Raw genomic sequence first — 17324 nt, 5'->3', positions numbered from 1 at the left:
AATCTCCCTCTGTATTCTTGCTGTGCAGTGTAACAGATAAAGTGCTAGACTTGGGTTTGGATGATACAGTTTCACTGGGCACCCATACCCTTCATGGGCCAATCCCTTGATTTTATTTAAAATATTTCTGTTCTACCTTTCCATACTTGGTAAGCGCACACCTTTATATTAGGCACATTTAATGGGTTGTGAAGTTTGGCCCTACAGTCAGTGGCAGGTTATTTCAGCCCAGCATACTACAAGAAAAGCGTAGGATTGGGGGTGTCCCCTCTCACGCACAAATACCCAACTCCATTTTTATTATGTATTATTATGTGTACAGCCACTTTTCCCCCTCTTTCATGGACTCCTAGACAGTACCCCCTCTCCATTTTATCCTCATAAGAAACCTGTGAGTTACACTAGTCTGGGAGTCACCCAGTGAGCTTCTGCTGAGGACTAGAAGCCTGGTCTCCTGAGTCCTGGCCAGCATGCTGCAAGGGCTCTCAAGTTGAGAGTGTCTTATCTAATTATACCCATTTGAAGGAGTAAGCGTAGCATGTCTATCTTTTGTGTGTTCCCAAACCACTGTTTGTGACTTTTATTTTTTCAAATATCTGTGCTCTACCACTGTGCACATCTTTTCAGACATTTTTGTTTTCTTTTCAAAAGGGGAAGGAAGAAAACAAGCAATATGGCTCACACTTTTCCTTTTCCACAGCAAAGCTATGTCCTCTCCCAAATATATTCCCCAAAGGACTGTTTGGAATATTGTGCATAGACGTCGGACTGTGTTCAGAGAGACGCTGTTGGAAGGGGCTGGAAGGATATCGCTGTTGCTTGATCTTGGGGTCCCTCAGTCTTCAGCAGGAGCCTTGGGGCGGCAGTGCTGAGGCAGAAGGGTTGAGATGTAACATGCTGCTCACGCCTTTCCACTGGGATTTCTCTGAATCCAAATTTTAAAATGTGGTTGAGGCATACTGCCACAGATTCTGCAGGAAGACTCTTCAAAGATTGGATTTCTGTTTTCAATCCTCTTTTGTATCTCTTCCATGTCTATTTAGCACATAGACTTGGCACGGTACATGTCCCAGCATCCCGGGGGCCTTCATTCTCATAATATCATGGTAAGTTCAGAGACAACTACTTCTTAAGTATGCAAAGAGCATGTGCAAAGAGCAAGTGTGGCTAATAGATTATTGGTCTGAACTGGAGAAATTGGTATTCAGATTTCTTATTTAGGCTGTTATGCATGTATTTTGAATGGGATAAGCCATTCAGATGGCTAAATGGCTTAAATGGGGTAAGCCATGTATGGTTTCCTTGGAGAAAGTTTAGTATGAAATGCAACAAATAAATACATATGTATTTTATTCTAAATGTGCACTCTCTGAAAAATGCTATGTGTAAGATTTATCTAGATAAAAGTAGCTACCGTATTTTTCGCTCTATAAGACGCACCTGACCATAAGAAGCACCTAGTTTTTAGAGGAGGGATCCATGGAAAGCTTCCTGATAATCACAGGCACATTCCCCATCACTTCCCCATGGGCTTCATTAAAAGATGGGTTGCCATTTGAAAACACACACCGACCTGTGATTAACAGCTCTCACCTGCGCCGGAGGAGGGGGGCGGAGCAGGGCGCGCCGAGCGCATGCTGGCCAGGTGTGGTGCAGCTGGGCCAGCAGCGTGCTGGTGGTGGTCTTCCGGGCTGCGGCAGGTCTTCCCGGGTGGTGGGGGTGAGCAGTCTGTCTCTCCGTGCGGCAGGCGGGTTAAAGCCCGCGGCTCCTCCTCCTCCTCCTCCACAGCAGGTCTTCCTGGGTGGTGGGGGTGAGCAGTCCGTCTCTCCTTGTGGCCAGCGGGTTAAAGCCTGTGGCTCCTCCTCCTTCGCGGCAGGTCTTCCCGGGTGGTGGGGGTGAGCAGTCCATCTCTCCGTGCGGCCGGTGGGTTGAAGCCCACGGCTCCTCCTCCTCCACACCGCTCCCCCTGAGTGGCACAGCTCTCACCTGCGCTGGAGGGGGGATGGAGCAGCGCGCGCCGAGAGTGTGCCGGCCAGGTGGTGCCACGTGGTGCAGGCGGGCAGGCAGCGTCCCGGGCGTCGGGCACACACACATTCACTCTATAAGACGCACAGACATTTCCCCTTACTTTTGAGGGGGGAAAAGGTGCATCTTATAGAGCGAAAAATACGGTATATGCTTTATAAATCACCGTAGGGAAAGATTTCTGTAACTCTGTGGTTGTAAACATTTGATAGTTTGAATTTATTTGTTTTTGTTTTCTTTTGATGCCTAAATGTATGTGACACCTCTTAACCAATAAATAGCTTCACATGGCAGCTTACAAGTACTGAGATACAAGCACACATGGATTAAACAAGTGTATTTCTAACTTGCTAGTTGGTTACATTCCCCCAGGAAGCCAATTCATTTTAGACCAGGATGAGAAATGATCAGGGGGACAGACCCCCCCCCCAAAGCTAATCTGACAAATTGGCAGGGGTACTTGCAAGGGAGAATGAGTGTAAAGGGATCATTCCCTGGAAGTGCCCATCCAGGCAGGATATTGTTTTCTCCCAACTGGGATTCTGAAACCAGAACTTGGAAGGGAAACAGCTTTTGCTGGGGAGGATCAGCTGTTTCAATGGCATAAAAAAGCCTCCATCCCATTGATCCTTCCCTGAGACAGATTCCAGTTATCTTCACAAATGTGGCGTGGAAGACTACACTTTTGTTGACATCAAGATTTACCCTTAGTCTTGCCCCAAACTGCATCCTAAAGCAATATGCTGTCTCCATGGGAACCCACAGAAAAGGAAAATCTCCATGATACACTGTAGGCATCTGATTCATTGTTTGGTCATAGCTGCCTTCCTAAATTTAAATCAAGAACCAATGAAATGAACCTCCACTCGAGGTTGTGTTGTTTTCCCTGTTTACTTTCCCATGTGAATGCATTTTCACAAGGGAAAGACACAGTTATATCCAGGATGCAAAGATACTAGCTTGTGGCATGGGCTGAGGACAAAAAAAGTCCTTCTTGTTTGTCTGATCATCAGAGAGACAGGTAACACTGTCAAATTACTTTATATATAAAACAATATATTATTATTGTTGGTGCACACTAACAATACAGAGTGAGCCCATCTCCACTCAGGACCAGCTGCCACAGCATCACCCACAGCTGATTTATGCATTTAGCTTTTTGTACTGATTAATGACAGAAAATGTCACATCAGGAAGCATTCAGTTACTTTTGTACATGATTATCTTGAGCCACACTTCCTTTTAGGACATTTGGTATCAAAATATCTGCCTCCAGCCTTATCGTTACAAATTCTGGCCTTTTTGACAGAGGCTTATTTTATATTTTTGACCCTCCTGTGTCTTTCTGATAGAATTCTGAGTAACACACCCTTGTTGTTTGGTCACCAGGAAAAATGAATATTCTTCACATGTAAAGTGCTCCTGGGCACACAAGGAAGCAACTGACTTCTTGCTGCGTTGTTTAAGCCACAGCAAGTTGTGATGCATGCTGGTGGCCACTTTGCATATTCAGTCCTCAGTGAGGGCTGCCGTGGTTTGGTGTGTTGCCTGAATCTGGGCAGCAGGGATTCCCTGAGGATTAAACAACAGGCCCTGGTTTATGTGACAAACCATGGAAACTGAGGGTTGAATGCTCAACATGGGCACTGGTACATGCCACAGTGAGCTGCAGTATCATGAGAACCCAGCCAATGAGGGGTAGCAGGCACTGTCAGCATCCCTACTAAAAAAAGTGCCTGCACACCATCCCTGCGAGCCCTGGCCCTTCTACACCGCTGCATAAATCACTTGAATTCCTTTGTTTCTATGTATTCATGCAGGAGAATCCTCCAGCTTCCTGACATGGCTGGGCTGTCAAGTTCCTTTAGAGAAAAAAACTACCTGTTATGCTAACTGCATGGTTGCGCTGAACAGGTATGGCTTGTGTCTGATCAACAAGCCACTACAGACCATTCTATACTGTCCAACTACAATACTGTTGTAGTTGGACAGTATAGAAAAGCTTTAAATAAACAGGCAGGCAGGCAGGCAGGCACCTCCTTCACCAGAGGTGGCATGCCTGCATATACCAGTTGCTTGGGCAGGCGGAAGTCTTACGCCCATCCTGTGGGCAGCTGGTTTGCCACCCTGTGTGCTGGACTAGATGGACCTTGGGTCTGATCCAGTATACAGCTTTCTTATGTTCTTAGAGTATCTTCCGCCAAAGCAGGGGTGGGCAGGACCAGAACCCTCTCTGCATGGTTTGCAATAAATCTGTAAGGTCTGTGGACTCCCAATTGTCCAGCAACAGTGACAATTAAAGAAGCTTTTCCATCCTGAATTAAGCTGCTGGAAAACAAATGCTAAGAACAAAACTAGCAGATTTTTGTGTGAAAGAATTTGTGAGTCTCAGTATGTAGGACTGAACACGAATTTCCAGGCTGATCATATACTCAGAGGATGCATTTACATGTCACAACATCCCATCCTGGCTATAAGCTACAAGAAGTTGGTTTTTGTGGGAATAACCCACAGTACACCCAGCAGATGATCATGGGTTCTCTTCCTCCCCTTTCTTCTCCCTCAGTCCTGCCACAGGTATTACAGGGGATACCATAGTAGGACTGACTAGCCTACTTCCCTCTGCTGTGATTGCAATTCCTTTTTCATTGGATGCAGTTTTTTTGCCCCTTTCACCTTTGTTTGTTTGCTTGCTTGCTTTTTGAGATCACAAACTCCAGCCTGAATGCTGGTGTTAATAAGCTTATAATCCACAGGGGCTCCCATGGGCAGGCAAACATTTTTTAATTTTCTATATGTGCAAATATTTTGGGTTTGTTTTTATTTTTAAAATAGCCACATGTGTTCAATTGTGGAGCAACACAGTTCCGTGACTGCAGAAATTTGATGACTTGGCCACATCAGTGTTCTGAGAGGCACCTGCTATCACATTGCAGGGTTCCAACCCTGCACACTGCCCTGAAGTAGCTCTAAACAGGGTTCTTCTTTCTTTCATTTTCTTGTGACAGCTGTCAAAATGTGAGCTGCCAAAGGAAAGCCAAATTATGTTTGCAATACCCCCTTTGCGGCAAGCTCCCCATCCTTTTGTTTTGTGATTGTCTATGGTTGGCCACTCAGGTTCCAATGACATGACCACCCATCATGAGTAGCAGGACCACAACCACAAGCCATGGGTTCATGGATAACAAGCCATCCACTGGGAAATGCTCTGGGTTCATAGGACACGATAACTCACTGGTTCTGTCACCACAATTGTTGTGTTGTCTGAACCTAATTAGAGCCACCCTATCCCCTAATTCTTAGCATATGACTACCCAACTGAACCATGATTTTGCTCCTGGCTCCAGTTGGTGGATGTCACGGCCCTAGTCAAAACAAAACAACCAAAATCCTGCAAGACTAATGCCTGCTTGTTCCTCCCATAAAGACAGGCCAGGAAGCAGTACACATCCTTGCAGGTCTTATCTTCCTTTCCATGATCCCTTGTGAATGACAAGCATGGATAGAGGAAGTTACTAGTATGTATCCATGTAACAGACCCAGTACTAATCTTTGAACTTTACAGACACACAAGCTTCCTCTCCAAATTGCAGATTTCAGGTTTGGATTTCTTTCCTCCCTAAATACTGATCTCAAACAGTGGTGTACATCTGTGTGCATAAGGATGTAGTTTGCTTGATAAAGGAAGGACAGACATCTTGAGAAAGGTGTGGGAAAGGAAATGGCAAGGATCTGGAATTCTGAAGTAGCAAAACTGATCTGCCAGATAACAAACTATATCCGCAAAACAGCTGTGTAAATGCAGGAATATGACACCACAAATGAAAAGTTACAGGGGGGGAAACACCAACGATGACAAAGAGGAAGTAGGGCTGTGTGTTAACTTCTCCCTTCTTATTACACAGATCTCACTTTTCCACAATATTGGCAGCCTGTGCTGCAGGTTAGGTGGGAACACTGGAAGGCATCACTGGATTTGAAAGAAATAGGACATTTTGAGATGCCTCTTTGAAGCTGCCAAGCTTAAATTCAGTGGTTTATATTAACAGAAAGTGGTTTCCACAGCCTGTACCCCAGTTCATGATTTTTCTTTTCTTTTTTCTTTTCTTTCTCTCTGTATTTCTTTTCTTTTGCATCAAGGTTGTTTTCCCCCTGCAGTGCAGAGGTCACTAATCACAGAAGTCTGACTTTCTCTTCTCTTCCCCAGCTCTTTACCTTCCAGCTGTTACGAGCTCTGGCTTACCTCCACAACCATCACATCCTTCATCGGGACCTGAAACCTCAGAACTTGCTCCTCAGTCGCTATGGAGAGCTCAAGTTAGCTGACTTTGGTGAGTCATCTCTGCTCACCAATCAGACAGGGTGTCTGTGAGCAGCTGGATTTCCTATACAAAGGAATTCCTGGTCAGCAGGAATGGCTCAACAAATCACTCTTTTTCATGGTTTGTTTCACAAGAGGTCTGAACTGTGAGCTTGTTCTTTCTGACAAGTCAGAATAACAAGCCAAGATTGATTCCCAGAGTTCCTGGTTTGGACATCACAGTAAGCAAACCATTGGTGGAGGCTCCCTGGCTTGTTTAGCTATTCCTGCAGATTGAAGGAACCAAATGGGAACAACTGAGCCGCAAGTACCAGCACACTTGCTAATTCACAGTAAGCCAGACTATCTTTTAACATCTGGCTTATCTTCATGTTTGAATGCAGCTTTACCTTTAGATTTCATTCCTCCCCTCTTTCTAACCAAGAATAAACTGAACTTTGAAATAATTGCATGTGATACTTGATGTAACCAACAGGCTTGAAATGACAGCTCTCTCTAGCTCCATGGAACACATATTCCTATTGACTCTTGTGAGCCATGCGACATAATGCCCAGAAAGCTGGGCCTGGGAGATCTGGGTTCTGGTCCCACATGATTTTGAAGCTCATTGGGTGGTTTTGGGACAGTCACAAACTCTCAGCTTAATTTCCCTTGTGGGGTTGTTGTGAAGATAAATTGGAGAGGAAGAGGAGGATTATGTAAACTGTTTTGGGTTTCTGGTCTGAAAAAAGGCAGAATATAAATGTAATACATTCATATAGTGCAGTCCTATACTCAGAAGTTGGTCCCAGGAAGTGAGTCACACTAGTGAGCCTCCTTCTTCCAAATAAGCATGTTTAGGACTTGGCTTTAGACTTCCTCCATTTTCATGGATGGTTACTTATGGCTTGTTAGCCTGCTCTCCATTTTGCAAGTTTCCTCATGCCCTTTAAGATCAATGGAGTCATTTCAAGACTTTTGCAGAGGATTTAAAAAAATGATCCCTGCAATAGTACTGGAATTTTTGCCCAGATCTAGCCTATTAGGAACTACCATTTTGAACTTTGGAAAATGTTGATCTTGCTGTATAGGAGGGATAAATTGTGATATTCTTTACTCTGTGGATGGCAATCATTTTGTGAGCATTTTATCGGGTGGCACTTGTGACACAACTCTGAGATGCACAATGCCTCCCTCATGTCATTCTATGAAGTCCTGGATATGGGCATTAAAAAGGGAATATCTAATCTCTCCATGGTTTTATGAGCTACTTGTAGACCTGATTTGCATAGCCTGACTTGCATAATCTGCACTCTGTCCTCAAATAGTATTTGGGATGTTTCATCCATGATGGCTGGACTGGCATGGCATGCTGCAATCCCCAATTGTTCCGATTGGAACTCTCTATTAAAAGGGCAGCCACACAAGCCTCACATCTGCTGGGGCTGATGGTAAGTTAACAAGCTGCTTGTGTAGTGCAAACTGGACCATACAGTCTTTTACCTCACCGTGAAATGTGCAAACATACCTTTGTCACTATGCCTTTCACCAATAATATTTTATTTACCTTCCTTTGGAGATGGCTCAGATTATTTTATTTAAAATTGCATCTCCTCCTCCTCCACCACCTCCTCCTCCTCCTCCTCCTCCTCCTCCTCATCATCATCAAAGCTACTCAACCTTCTAAGAGCCGTACAAAGATTCCAAAACCCTAGTCCTTCCTCATAGGCATACAGTCCAATAGACTTGATGAGAAAAACAGGAATAGCAATCCTGTGCATGTTTACTCAGAAGAAAGTTCCACAAAGTTCAATAGTTCAATAGGGTTTACACTAATACCTCAGTTCACAAATGCTCCTGTTCATGAACAATTTGGTTCACGAACAGAAAGTTTGGCAAAATTTTGCTTCTGTTTGCATACTCCACATTGGGTAACGAACACGACCATGGCCATCTTCCCCGCATGAACACGAACGCAGCCATCTTCCCCACTCTGACATGTGGTCGTGGTCACAGACTCCCTCCAGACAATAACCTCCTCCCCACCCACCTTCCTGTCCTCCATGCCAGAAGTCGCCTCTCTCTTCATACTGCACTGTACTGGACTTTGTTTCATATTTTTGTGGTTTAAAAAATTACATATGATTCAGAATGGAATAACCTTATTTTACATTGAATCTTATGGGGAAATTTGATTCGGTTCGTGACTAATTCAGTTCACAACCAGAATCGTGGAATGAATTAAGTTCATGAACCAAGGTACCACTGTCATTTCAGGTAAGTGGATTGCATTCATAAAGTTACAGAATAATCCCCAATAATGCATCCAGATTATGAACATTTACAGGTTAAATTGTAAAAAATTATTGTAACTCAGATTTAAAATTTTAACTACACACACGCACTTTAAAATATGAAACATTTTGGTGTAAAACACCAGCTTTAGTCACTTCAAGAGTAGCTTTTTCAGGGGGTATAAGAGGACTGCAGTGGGTAGGCAGGATCGGTGAAAATCAGGTATGATACCAAAATATGACGTGCTTTCCTCTAATGCAGGAGTATGAGACACATTCCACATTCCCACTCCTGTGTCACTGAATTTAGCAACACCAAAAAGAAGTTTTAAACATAATATAATGGGGGATGTACCTGAAGGAATGTTGTCCATGGGGTCGTGAAGATTCGGGCATGACTTTGCGACTGAACAACAACATACGGTGGATGCAGGGCTCTGGAGTGCCCGAATGGTCAAATTTACAAACAACCTAAATTTGACACTTTAGGAATTTTCTGGCACTATGGAATTGTGCAGCAAATTGGCTACTTTTTCAATCTATCTATCATCTATCTATCTATCTATTTGTGTTGGAACACACCCAGGAGACCAAACAAGGCTCCAGACCTCCTCTAGCTCTCCACTTGTGCTCTAGCCCAAAGCCACCCTTGGATGTATCTCATGGCATGGTGATCTGTATTCTTGTTTTGAGATCATTTGCAACAAAAAGACTCAGAATAATTGTAACGTAATATTGCTGAAGGATGTAGAGTTACACATGGCCAGGCTATGCAGAATTGCCTGATGGCACGGAATTGTAACTTCACATGTGATTTAAAGCTACCTTTTTCTTCCCCTGTCTTGGCAGGTCTTGCTCGTGCGAAGTCACTTGCCAGACAAGCATACTCTGCTGAGGTGGTGACACTTGCGTATCGCCCTCCCGATGTGCTACTGGGAGCCACTGATTATTCTTCTGATATAGATATCTGGTGAGAGCTAAACCAATCACTTCTGAACCTCTGTGGCAAATTGCCTTCAAATTCTGGCAGCAAACAGAGCCTCTCCCTGCTTTACCTGGTAAGAAGCAGACCATTCTAGGGGTGGCACTGGGTGCAACATGCAGCCCACTGCTCACCCCATTCCAGCTGGAGGACTCCTAGCACCACCAATCAGGAGGCAAAGTGCAGCAATTCTGCAGCTGTCTTTTTTTCCTCTTAATGAACGTTCTGCCATAAGCTGGAAGAAATGGTGGGGAAGCAGAGGAGGGTTACAGGTAGAACACAGTAATTTCTGGGCCCTCCCATAAAATTCCATTAATGAACTAGGGCGATGGCATCCTAAAAGCCTCATCTGAAAGCGCCCTAATTCCAAAGACATTCTGTTTGTGCAGCCTCTTGCACAACCTCTTCTCACATCCAATATGGGGTTGCCTTGGGAGATTTCAGAAAAGCAGCTGCTTAACTTCTCACTGGAGAATATTTTTCCAGATCTGAAACAACTTTCAGATCTGGCAAAATACCAATTACCAGTTTATTTCCAGGAGCAATTCAAAGTGCTGCCACATCCCTTCCAAGCCCTGTGCAGTTTGAGATTCAAGGTCCTTAAAGACCATCTTCTTCCCCATCCTCCTGACTAAGTGCTTCGAGACCTTTTGTTGATGCCCTTTCCTTTTGAAATTAGCTGTCTGGCAATCAGAGAAAGGACCCTACCTTACATCTGTTTGGTACAAAGGAAATCCCTCCTCTCTGTGCCCTCCTGACTCTTCTTAAAATGTAAGCTAACCTCTGTTTTATTTTACTGGTTTTATAAACAAAACACCTGACCTGGTGCTGTTTTAGCTCCTGCCCATTTCAAAGGCACTGCTATTCTTGGGTTTGATGTACTGATAGTTTTCTGGCCAACCAACAATGCCAGTGCTAACTGAATGGGATATGTATATTTTGTTTAAATAAATAAAATAAATATGCTGACAGTGGCACCTTAGATCAAAAACAATCGAGCAAAATATCTGTACTTCATTGTTACTACTTTCAGGTGGGCTTTGCTCCCTTTCTGGATCTATTAAAACAAGAGAGACTCTGCTTTGCCATGTACAACATACAGATGGTTTACACTGTAATTCTATCACAGATGGTCCAAGTTTAGATTTGCACGTACACTCCATTCACCAAAGTCAAAGACCTGTTGTATACATGGTATATCACAGCCTTTTCCAACCTGGTGCCCTCCAGAGGTCTTGCAGCAAACTTTCCAGCATTCCTGGCCATAGTAGTTGGGCATGACAGGAGGTGAAGTCCCAAACATCTAGAAGGCACCAAGCTGGGGAAGACCACCATTACAGGCACATGCGTGGTGGATTATTTCTGGAACGATGTCCACAGATAAGGAGGTAAGAAATGTTAGACATATGAAATGATGCAGCCTTTTGTCACATATAGTGATCGTGTGACTCTGGCTTTGCATGCTCCCCATGCCAGGCACACATGGACTTTGGTAGGCATGATGTGCTTGCCATGCATGCCAGCATCCTTCCAAAACACCCATTGCTGGTATGTCCTTAATGCCTCCTGGTCAACAAAAGCAGCATCTTCGTGTCATTATTGCAAACTGTGTTACCAGAAAGATGCAGAAGCAGGCAGATCAGGCAAGTGCTGGAATTCATGGTAGACAGCAATCCTCGAAGAATTTCAGTAAGGTTGAGCACATGTTTGACACTACCCCTGAGGGGAGGGGGGATGATGATGATGATAATCATCAACATCTTCATCTTCATCTTCAGCACTGACAAAAGAACAATGAGGGATTGTATTCTCTTCAAGGCAACCACTAGAGAGCAACCAAATCACGTGTACTCGTGACTCTCCACACAGCATGGCTTCTCCTCATGCCAGTGTTGTTCTTGCCGGAAGTACTCACTGCTTTTGGACTTTCCCACATTTTGTCATGTCACAACCTGGAATTAAAATGGACTCATTTTTTTTACTTCATGCTGTATGCAAGATATCACTGTGAAGGTGCAAATTATTTTTATGGTGGCAGAAAACTTAAGGCAAAATCAAGCTGGCACTTGTTGGTTTCATAAATGTTCATCTCCTGAGTCAATACTTGATAGAAGCACCGCTGGCAGCAATTACAGCTGCAAGTCTTCTTGGGTAAGTTTCTATCAGATTTGTGCATCTGGATCCTGCAGTGTTTGCCTGTTCCTCCTGGCAAAACTGCTCCAGCCTGTCAGGTTGGATGGGGACCATTGGAGGACAGCAATTTTGAAGTCCTATGACAGATCCTCAGTTGGATTGAGTCTGACCTTCAATTGGGTCATTCCAGTTTTTGTTTTTAAACCAATCCAGGTTTTCCTTGGTTGTGAGTTCAGCATCATTGTCCCTCTGGAAGGTGAACCTCTGCCTCAGTCCCACATCCTTTGTGGACTGAAACAGGTTTTCCTCTCTTGCCCTCAATCCTGACCAGCTTCCCACCTTGCTAAGGAAAAGTGTCATCACAACATGCTGCTGCCACCATCATGTTTCACTGTGTGTGTGTGTGTGGAGGGGGGGGCATTCCTGAGGGCAATGACCGCTGTTTGGGTTTTCTACGTACACTGTGTTTCCCACATGTCTTCTTGCCAATGCCAAATAGGTTCTGGTATGGGCCTGTTTCAGCAGTGACTTTCTTCCTACTCTTCTTCCATAAAGCCCAGCTTTGTGGGACATCTGGGGAATGGCTGTTGCACAGACCGTGTCCCCCATCTCAGTGGTGGATCTCTCCATTTCCTTGAGGATCACTGCTGGCCTCTTGGTTGCTTGCCTTGCTAATGCCCTCCTTACCCTACCTCTGATGGAAGACCTTCTCTGGACAGAGTCACAACTGAGCTATATCCTTTCCATTTTGCAATAGCAGATTTAACACTTCTGGGGATGCTCATAGTTTTGATAGTTTTTTAAATAATGCAACCTTGATTGGTGCTCCTGCACAACTTCCTCCTGGAACTCAGTTGCTGACTCCTTTGTCTTCATGCTGAAATATGGTAGGCTTTCAAACAAACCCTGAGGCCTTCCAGAAACAAGTGTGTCCCATTGAGATCGTGCGGTCATGGAGCTGCACATGGGTGGACTCCGTTCAGTGGCGTACTTGCAGTATGTGGCTTCTGGAAGCAGTGGCTCGCACCAGAGCTTATTTACACATGGCACAACAGAGTCAGATCAGGTGAGCACTTCTGCAAGGTGCTGTAGGTAGGAGCTGCAGAGGAGGCTTCTTCCATGTTTGGCATTGCCACAGCAGGCTGGGGAGAAACTGTACCAAAGTGGCTCCAGGTGGGTCAGCGTAAGGGCCAAAAGAAATGCCCTGGGACTCTGCCTGTCACTGCAGTCTTTAAAGAAGCGAAATGGGCAGGCACTAATCCAGTGCCTAAGTATGCTGTATTAATGGTGTATGTGGGTCCGCAAGTTTGTGTTTAGATGAAGTGGAACTTTCTTACATGCCATGTGCACCATTCAATGATTTGGAAAGCATCCTGCTTTCAGAAGAAAATGTGACGGAGAATGTACATGATGCTCTCCTTCATCTCAGTTTGGTTGAGGTCCAGTTATGTGTGCTTTTTAAGGTCTGTCCTTTCTGGCTGAGTGAATATAAGAAGATATCTTTTTTTTCCTCCAGGGGTGCAGGCTGCATATTTGTGGAGATGTTTCAGGGTCAGCCACTGTTTCCAGCGGTTTGCAATACCTTTGAACAGTTGGAGAAGATCTGGGTGGTGAGTATAATAATACATTTGGGAAACTGAAACCAAATCATTAGCATCTCAAAGGGTCAGCTTTGCACACACACTCACACACACACAGCCTCTCATAATGATGCTTGTGGGGAAAAAGGAATTGATCGAGTTTCATCCCCAGTTAAATTTAGGGTTGTATCCAATAAGCTAATCTATATTTGGCCATTTTCCTACAAATACTAAGATAAATCAAAGTGACTCTGCTTTGATGTGTCTCTTGTTGCATCAAAAATTTAACACCAAGTAAACTGATAGCAGGTTGCAGGAGGCACACAGAAGTAGAGTTCCTGCACTTTCTGTTCCTTCTTGTTAAACTCTGTAGTGTGTGTGTGTGTTTAAAACTTATGCAAGTATGCACTACACGCACAGTGCATACCTGAAAGCTGCTTGTGATGGAATGTTATAAATTGCCATTAAAATATTACAAATTATAAACAAAATTGCAATGCTTTTGTGCTAATAAAAATGAGAAGACAATTAAGTTGGGCCTTTCTCCGAAAATGCTTAACTCCTGGACATTCTGTGTGGTCTCAGTCCAAGCACTCAAAGGAGTGCAGCTCTAAGGTTCAAAGGGAAAGGTGTTCACTGACCATCTGAGACCTTTATTTGGGTTCATCTGGCTGCACACACAAATTTAGCATGATTTACAAAACCAGAACATAAAAACCATTTTCTTTGTTACACTGTCAGTGCCCTGGTCAGCTGCTTTGTTTCTGGGGCTTGCACTTCTGTGGCAGAGATGGCCTTTTCCCAGCAGTCAAGCTGCAAGTTGTAGCTGTGGGAAGATGCTGTCCTTACCCCCAGCAAGTGCTGTCAGGACTAACTTGCTCACAGTGGGAGAGCCATGAGGTCCCATGGGGGAGACTGCAGGACACCAGTGCTGATTGTGACACAATCCCCTTCATCATGCCCATAAAGTGGTCTGACCATTCTGAAGAGGCGCTTTATATTTTCATTATTTCCCTACTACTTGAAAAAGTGAGGGGCTATCCTGTTAGATTGCTTGTGCAGACTTTTAACAGAAACTGTGTCAAAGCACAAGGGAAAGCAACCTCCTAGATGAGAAAACTGTGTGCAATATCTGCAAGTGAACCGGATAAGAAGCCCAGTCTGTATTTGTAAAATTTGCCTCAGGTCCACTCATCCACATCCCAAATCTACACACTTAAAAACCATGCCTGAAAAGACAACAGCAAGGTTGATGATATACTCACTGAGTGATACATACTCGGATTGAACTTTTTTTTCCTAACTACTCCCCTGTCCCACACTACACTGCATTCGGACAACACAGTAAGCCACTCTCAGGTGCAATTTGTCATTGAATCATGGATTATTCCTGAAATATGGGTTATCGTGTTATCTGAATCCAGCTGCAAAAACAAGCCACAGCTTATTAACTGCAAATGATCCATGAAGAGAACCCAGGATTTCTTCTTGTTCACGGTTATTCATGGTTAACAACCCAACTTTTGTCACTGCAAGTGGGTTCCAACAACAAAATAATGCACATCTCAACACTGACCCATGATTCAAAGACAGCCCACATGCAACCCATACTGAACCCCTGATGTGGGCTATCACATTGTCTGAACTCAGCGATGGTCAGGGAAGAGGAACTTCTTCCAATCACCCCCTTCTCTCCCATCTCCAAGAGCCTCCAGTTTGACTTTTGAAACAGGATTCAACACACAGAGACCAGTTTGCTCATAGGTTTGATGCCGTTTGTGTGAGTGGCTCACCACCCAGCGGGTGCTGCATGTAGAGCCATGCCTGCTTCCACGTTATGTGTTTGGGTGCCCTGTCCAAGATAACCCCATCCTGTTATTCCTTTCACAAATGCAGTGTGCCTGCTGTTGCTCCTGATTCCTGTGGGCACGCATGCTCCTTCCCTGCCATACCTCTCTTTCTGTGAGCTCTCTGTTTCAAAAAGCACAAGGCAGAAACAAGTCTTTGGATGCACATTAGCACAATCCGTCATGTTCGGAGTGTAGTGAACATACTTTTCAAAGAGAGCACCATAGCAGCTGGCGCAGTCGAAAGACAGACAGTACCCAGAAGAGCGTTGGCCTTGTACTTTCCATGCAGCCATGAACAAAAAGCTCACTTTGGGAATCTCCTGTTTATTGGCAAGGACTTGTTTGTTTGCTTGTGGACAGAGTCCCAAGGAGGACTCTGGACACCTAATCGGGAAGCGCTATTCTTGACTCCTGGGATGCCTCTGCATTGTGCCCTGGATTGTTTTTGAACACCTGTCAGAAGATGTTTACTGTCTTTTCCCTTTCATCTGAGGACAGCAGGGGGCTCTATCACAGCTGCTCCACAAGGCGTCTGAGCCTATCATTCGACAAAGTGCCTGCCATCAAGATTCACTCATCAATGTAATCCTGGTTTCTAGGAGAGCACCTTAGGTGTAAATAAGACTGTGCAGCAAATTCTGACAACTGCTGATATGTTGGAAATGGTGCCTTTTGGCGCCGTCACTCAAACACATTTGTGTTATTCGCAGCTATCGTGGCAAGAAAATCTTGCTGGGCCCTTTTTCAGAAGTGTAATTGAGACGAGACTAGGCTGTACACCTGTATGTGGGAGAGACATTGATCTTTGTCCCCTCTGCTTTGTGTAGGTCCTGGGGGTCCCAACGGAGAAAACCTGGCCAGGAATTTCCAAGCTTCACCACTATAAGCCAGGTAGGATCTTGTCGGGTGCCACATCAAATGGTGGGTGTGCCAGAAATGCTATTTGGAGCTGTTGTTGTGTGAGCAAAATCCATGGCTGTATCCTAAAGATAATAACCCTTTAAAGAGCTTCAGTTCCGAGTTCCCACCCATAAGCCCACAACAGGAAAAAAATGGTAGAGCAACAGTGAACATTAACAACCCTACTGGAGGTAGTAGTATTGTAACAGCAACTGCCTTCCCCAGCTTTATCCCTTCAAGCTACTCCATGTGGTCTCCCCATTTCTGCTCTGACTTTCCTTGGCCTGCATCCCTTCTCAGATACCCACCCCCATGGCTGGCTTCTCTACCCTCCTGTGCTTGACTCTCTTCTCTACTCAGTGTATTGCTTCTTTCCTTCCCCTTTGAGCTCCTCTCTGGCCAGCTCCCACTCATTCCCGTGGGGAATTCTTCTATGTATCCTTCCGCAGTGCTTTCCCTTCTTTCTTCTGGCCCTGCTTCGTTCAGTTTTCTTTTCCTAAAAGCTGCTTTCTCTGAGGCCTCTGCCTGATGCTCCTCAGTCCACTGCCTGCTGCTGCCTCCCTTCACGTCACCTGCGCCCTTATTCCATCCTTCCCATTCCCCCTCAGAATGACAAGGCTTCCAGTGAATCGCCACGTAATGCTGGTGGGACAGCTGGCAGGCAGGGTGCATGGTCCACACAGCTGTTGTGCAAGGTGTGCTGGACATGCACACCACAAACACGAAGCCCTTGTTTGTTCTGCAGGAGCTGAAAGAAGGAACAGGTGGATGTCACAGCCTGGATAGTGCCTTGCACTCAGGGACATACCACAACCCCGATCCTCTGAGTTTGTTACGCGTGTATAGCAGCAACCAAAATGTTGCTTGCCAACATTTAAACCAAAGATTTGATCTTTGGCACTGCAAAACAGCAGGGTTCTTAGCTTTATTTGAGAGGGCCAGCCCACCTTGTGTTATGCAGAACTGGCAATGGTTATGTGGTCTAATTTTTCTACAGACAAATTGTAAGGTCTCTAAGCCCTTCTGCCCCTATTTTTAATGCTGGCAAGGCAAGAACTGTGTGTGTGTGTGAGAGAGAGAGAGAGAGAGAACCATTGCACACATGATTTATAAAGCAAGTTTCTTTTATTCCCATGCAGACTGGCTAAGAATTCTGTGTCCTGAACTTCAAAGGGCCAGTTGTCTCTTATTTTGATGTGGGCAGATTGAGAAGTACGCTTTGAAAAGCAGCCTTTCTTTCCTTTTTCCTTTCCATTCCTT

The 17324-nt window shown here is 44.8% G+C and overlaps 1 protein-coding gene across 1 annotated transcript in view; it reads left to right on the top strand.

The window, feature by feature from the left end:
* CDK15 (cyclin dependent kinase 15) overlaps positions 1-17324 on the top strand; it is a 73849-nt gene that overhangs the window by 14716 nt on the left and 41809 nt on the right. The window contains exons 7-11 of the mRNA XM_044431717.1: positions 1044-1106; positions 6233-6356; positions 9469-9589; positions 13251-13344; positions 15992-16055. Coding sequence (XP_044287652.1) covers positions 1044-1106; positions 6233-6356; positions 9469-9589; positions 13251-13344; positions 15992-16055 — 466 coding nt within the window. The remainder of the gene's footprint in view (positions 1-1043; positions 1107-6232; positions 6357-9468; positions 9590-13250; positions 13345-15991; positions 16056-17324) is intronic.

The sequence above is a fragment of the Varanus komodoensis genome, unplaced genomic scaffold (genome assembly GCF_004798865.1).
Source record: "Varanus komodoensis strain SLA01 unplaced genomic scaffold, ASM479886v1 scaffold23, whole genome shotgun sequence".
NCBI classification, from domain to species: Eukaryota; Metazoa; Chordata; class Lepidosauria; order Squamata; family Varanidae; genus Varanus; species Varanus komodoensis.
This window is presented reverse-complemented; position numbering and strand designations above follow the sequence as displayed.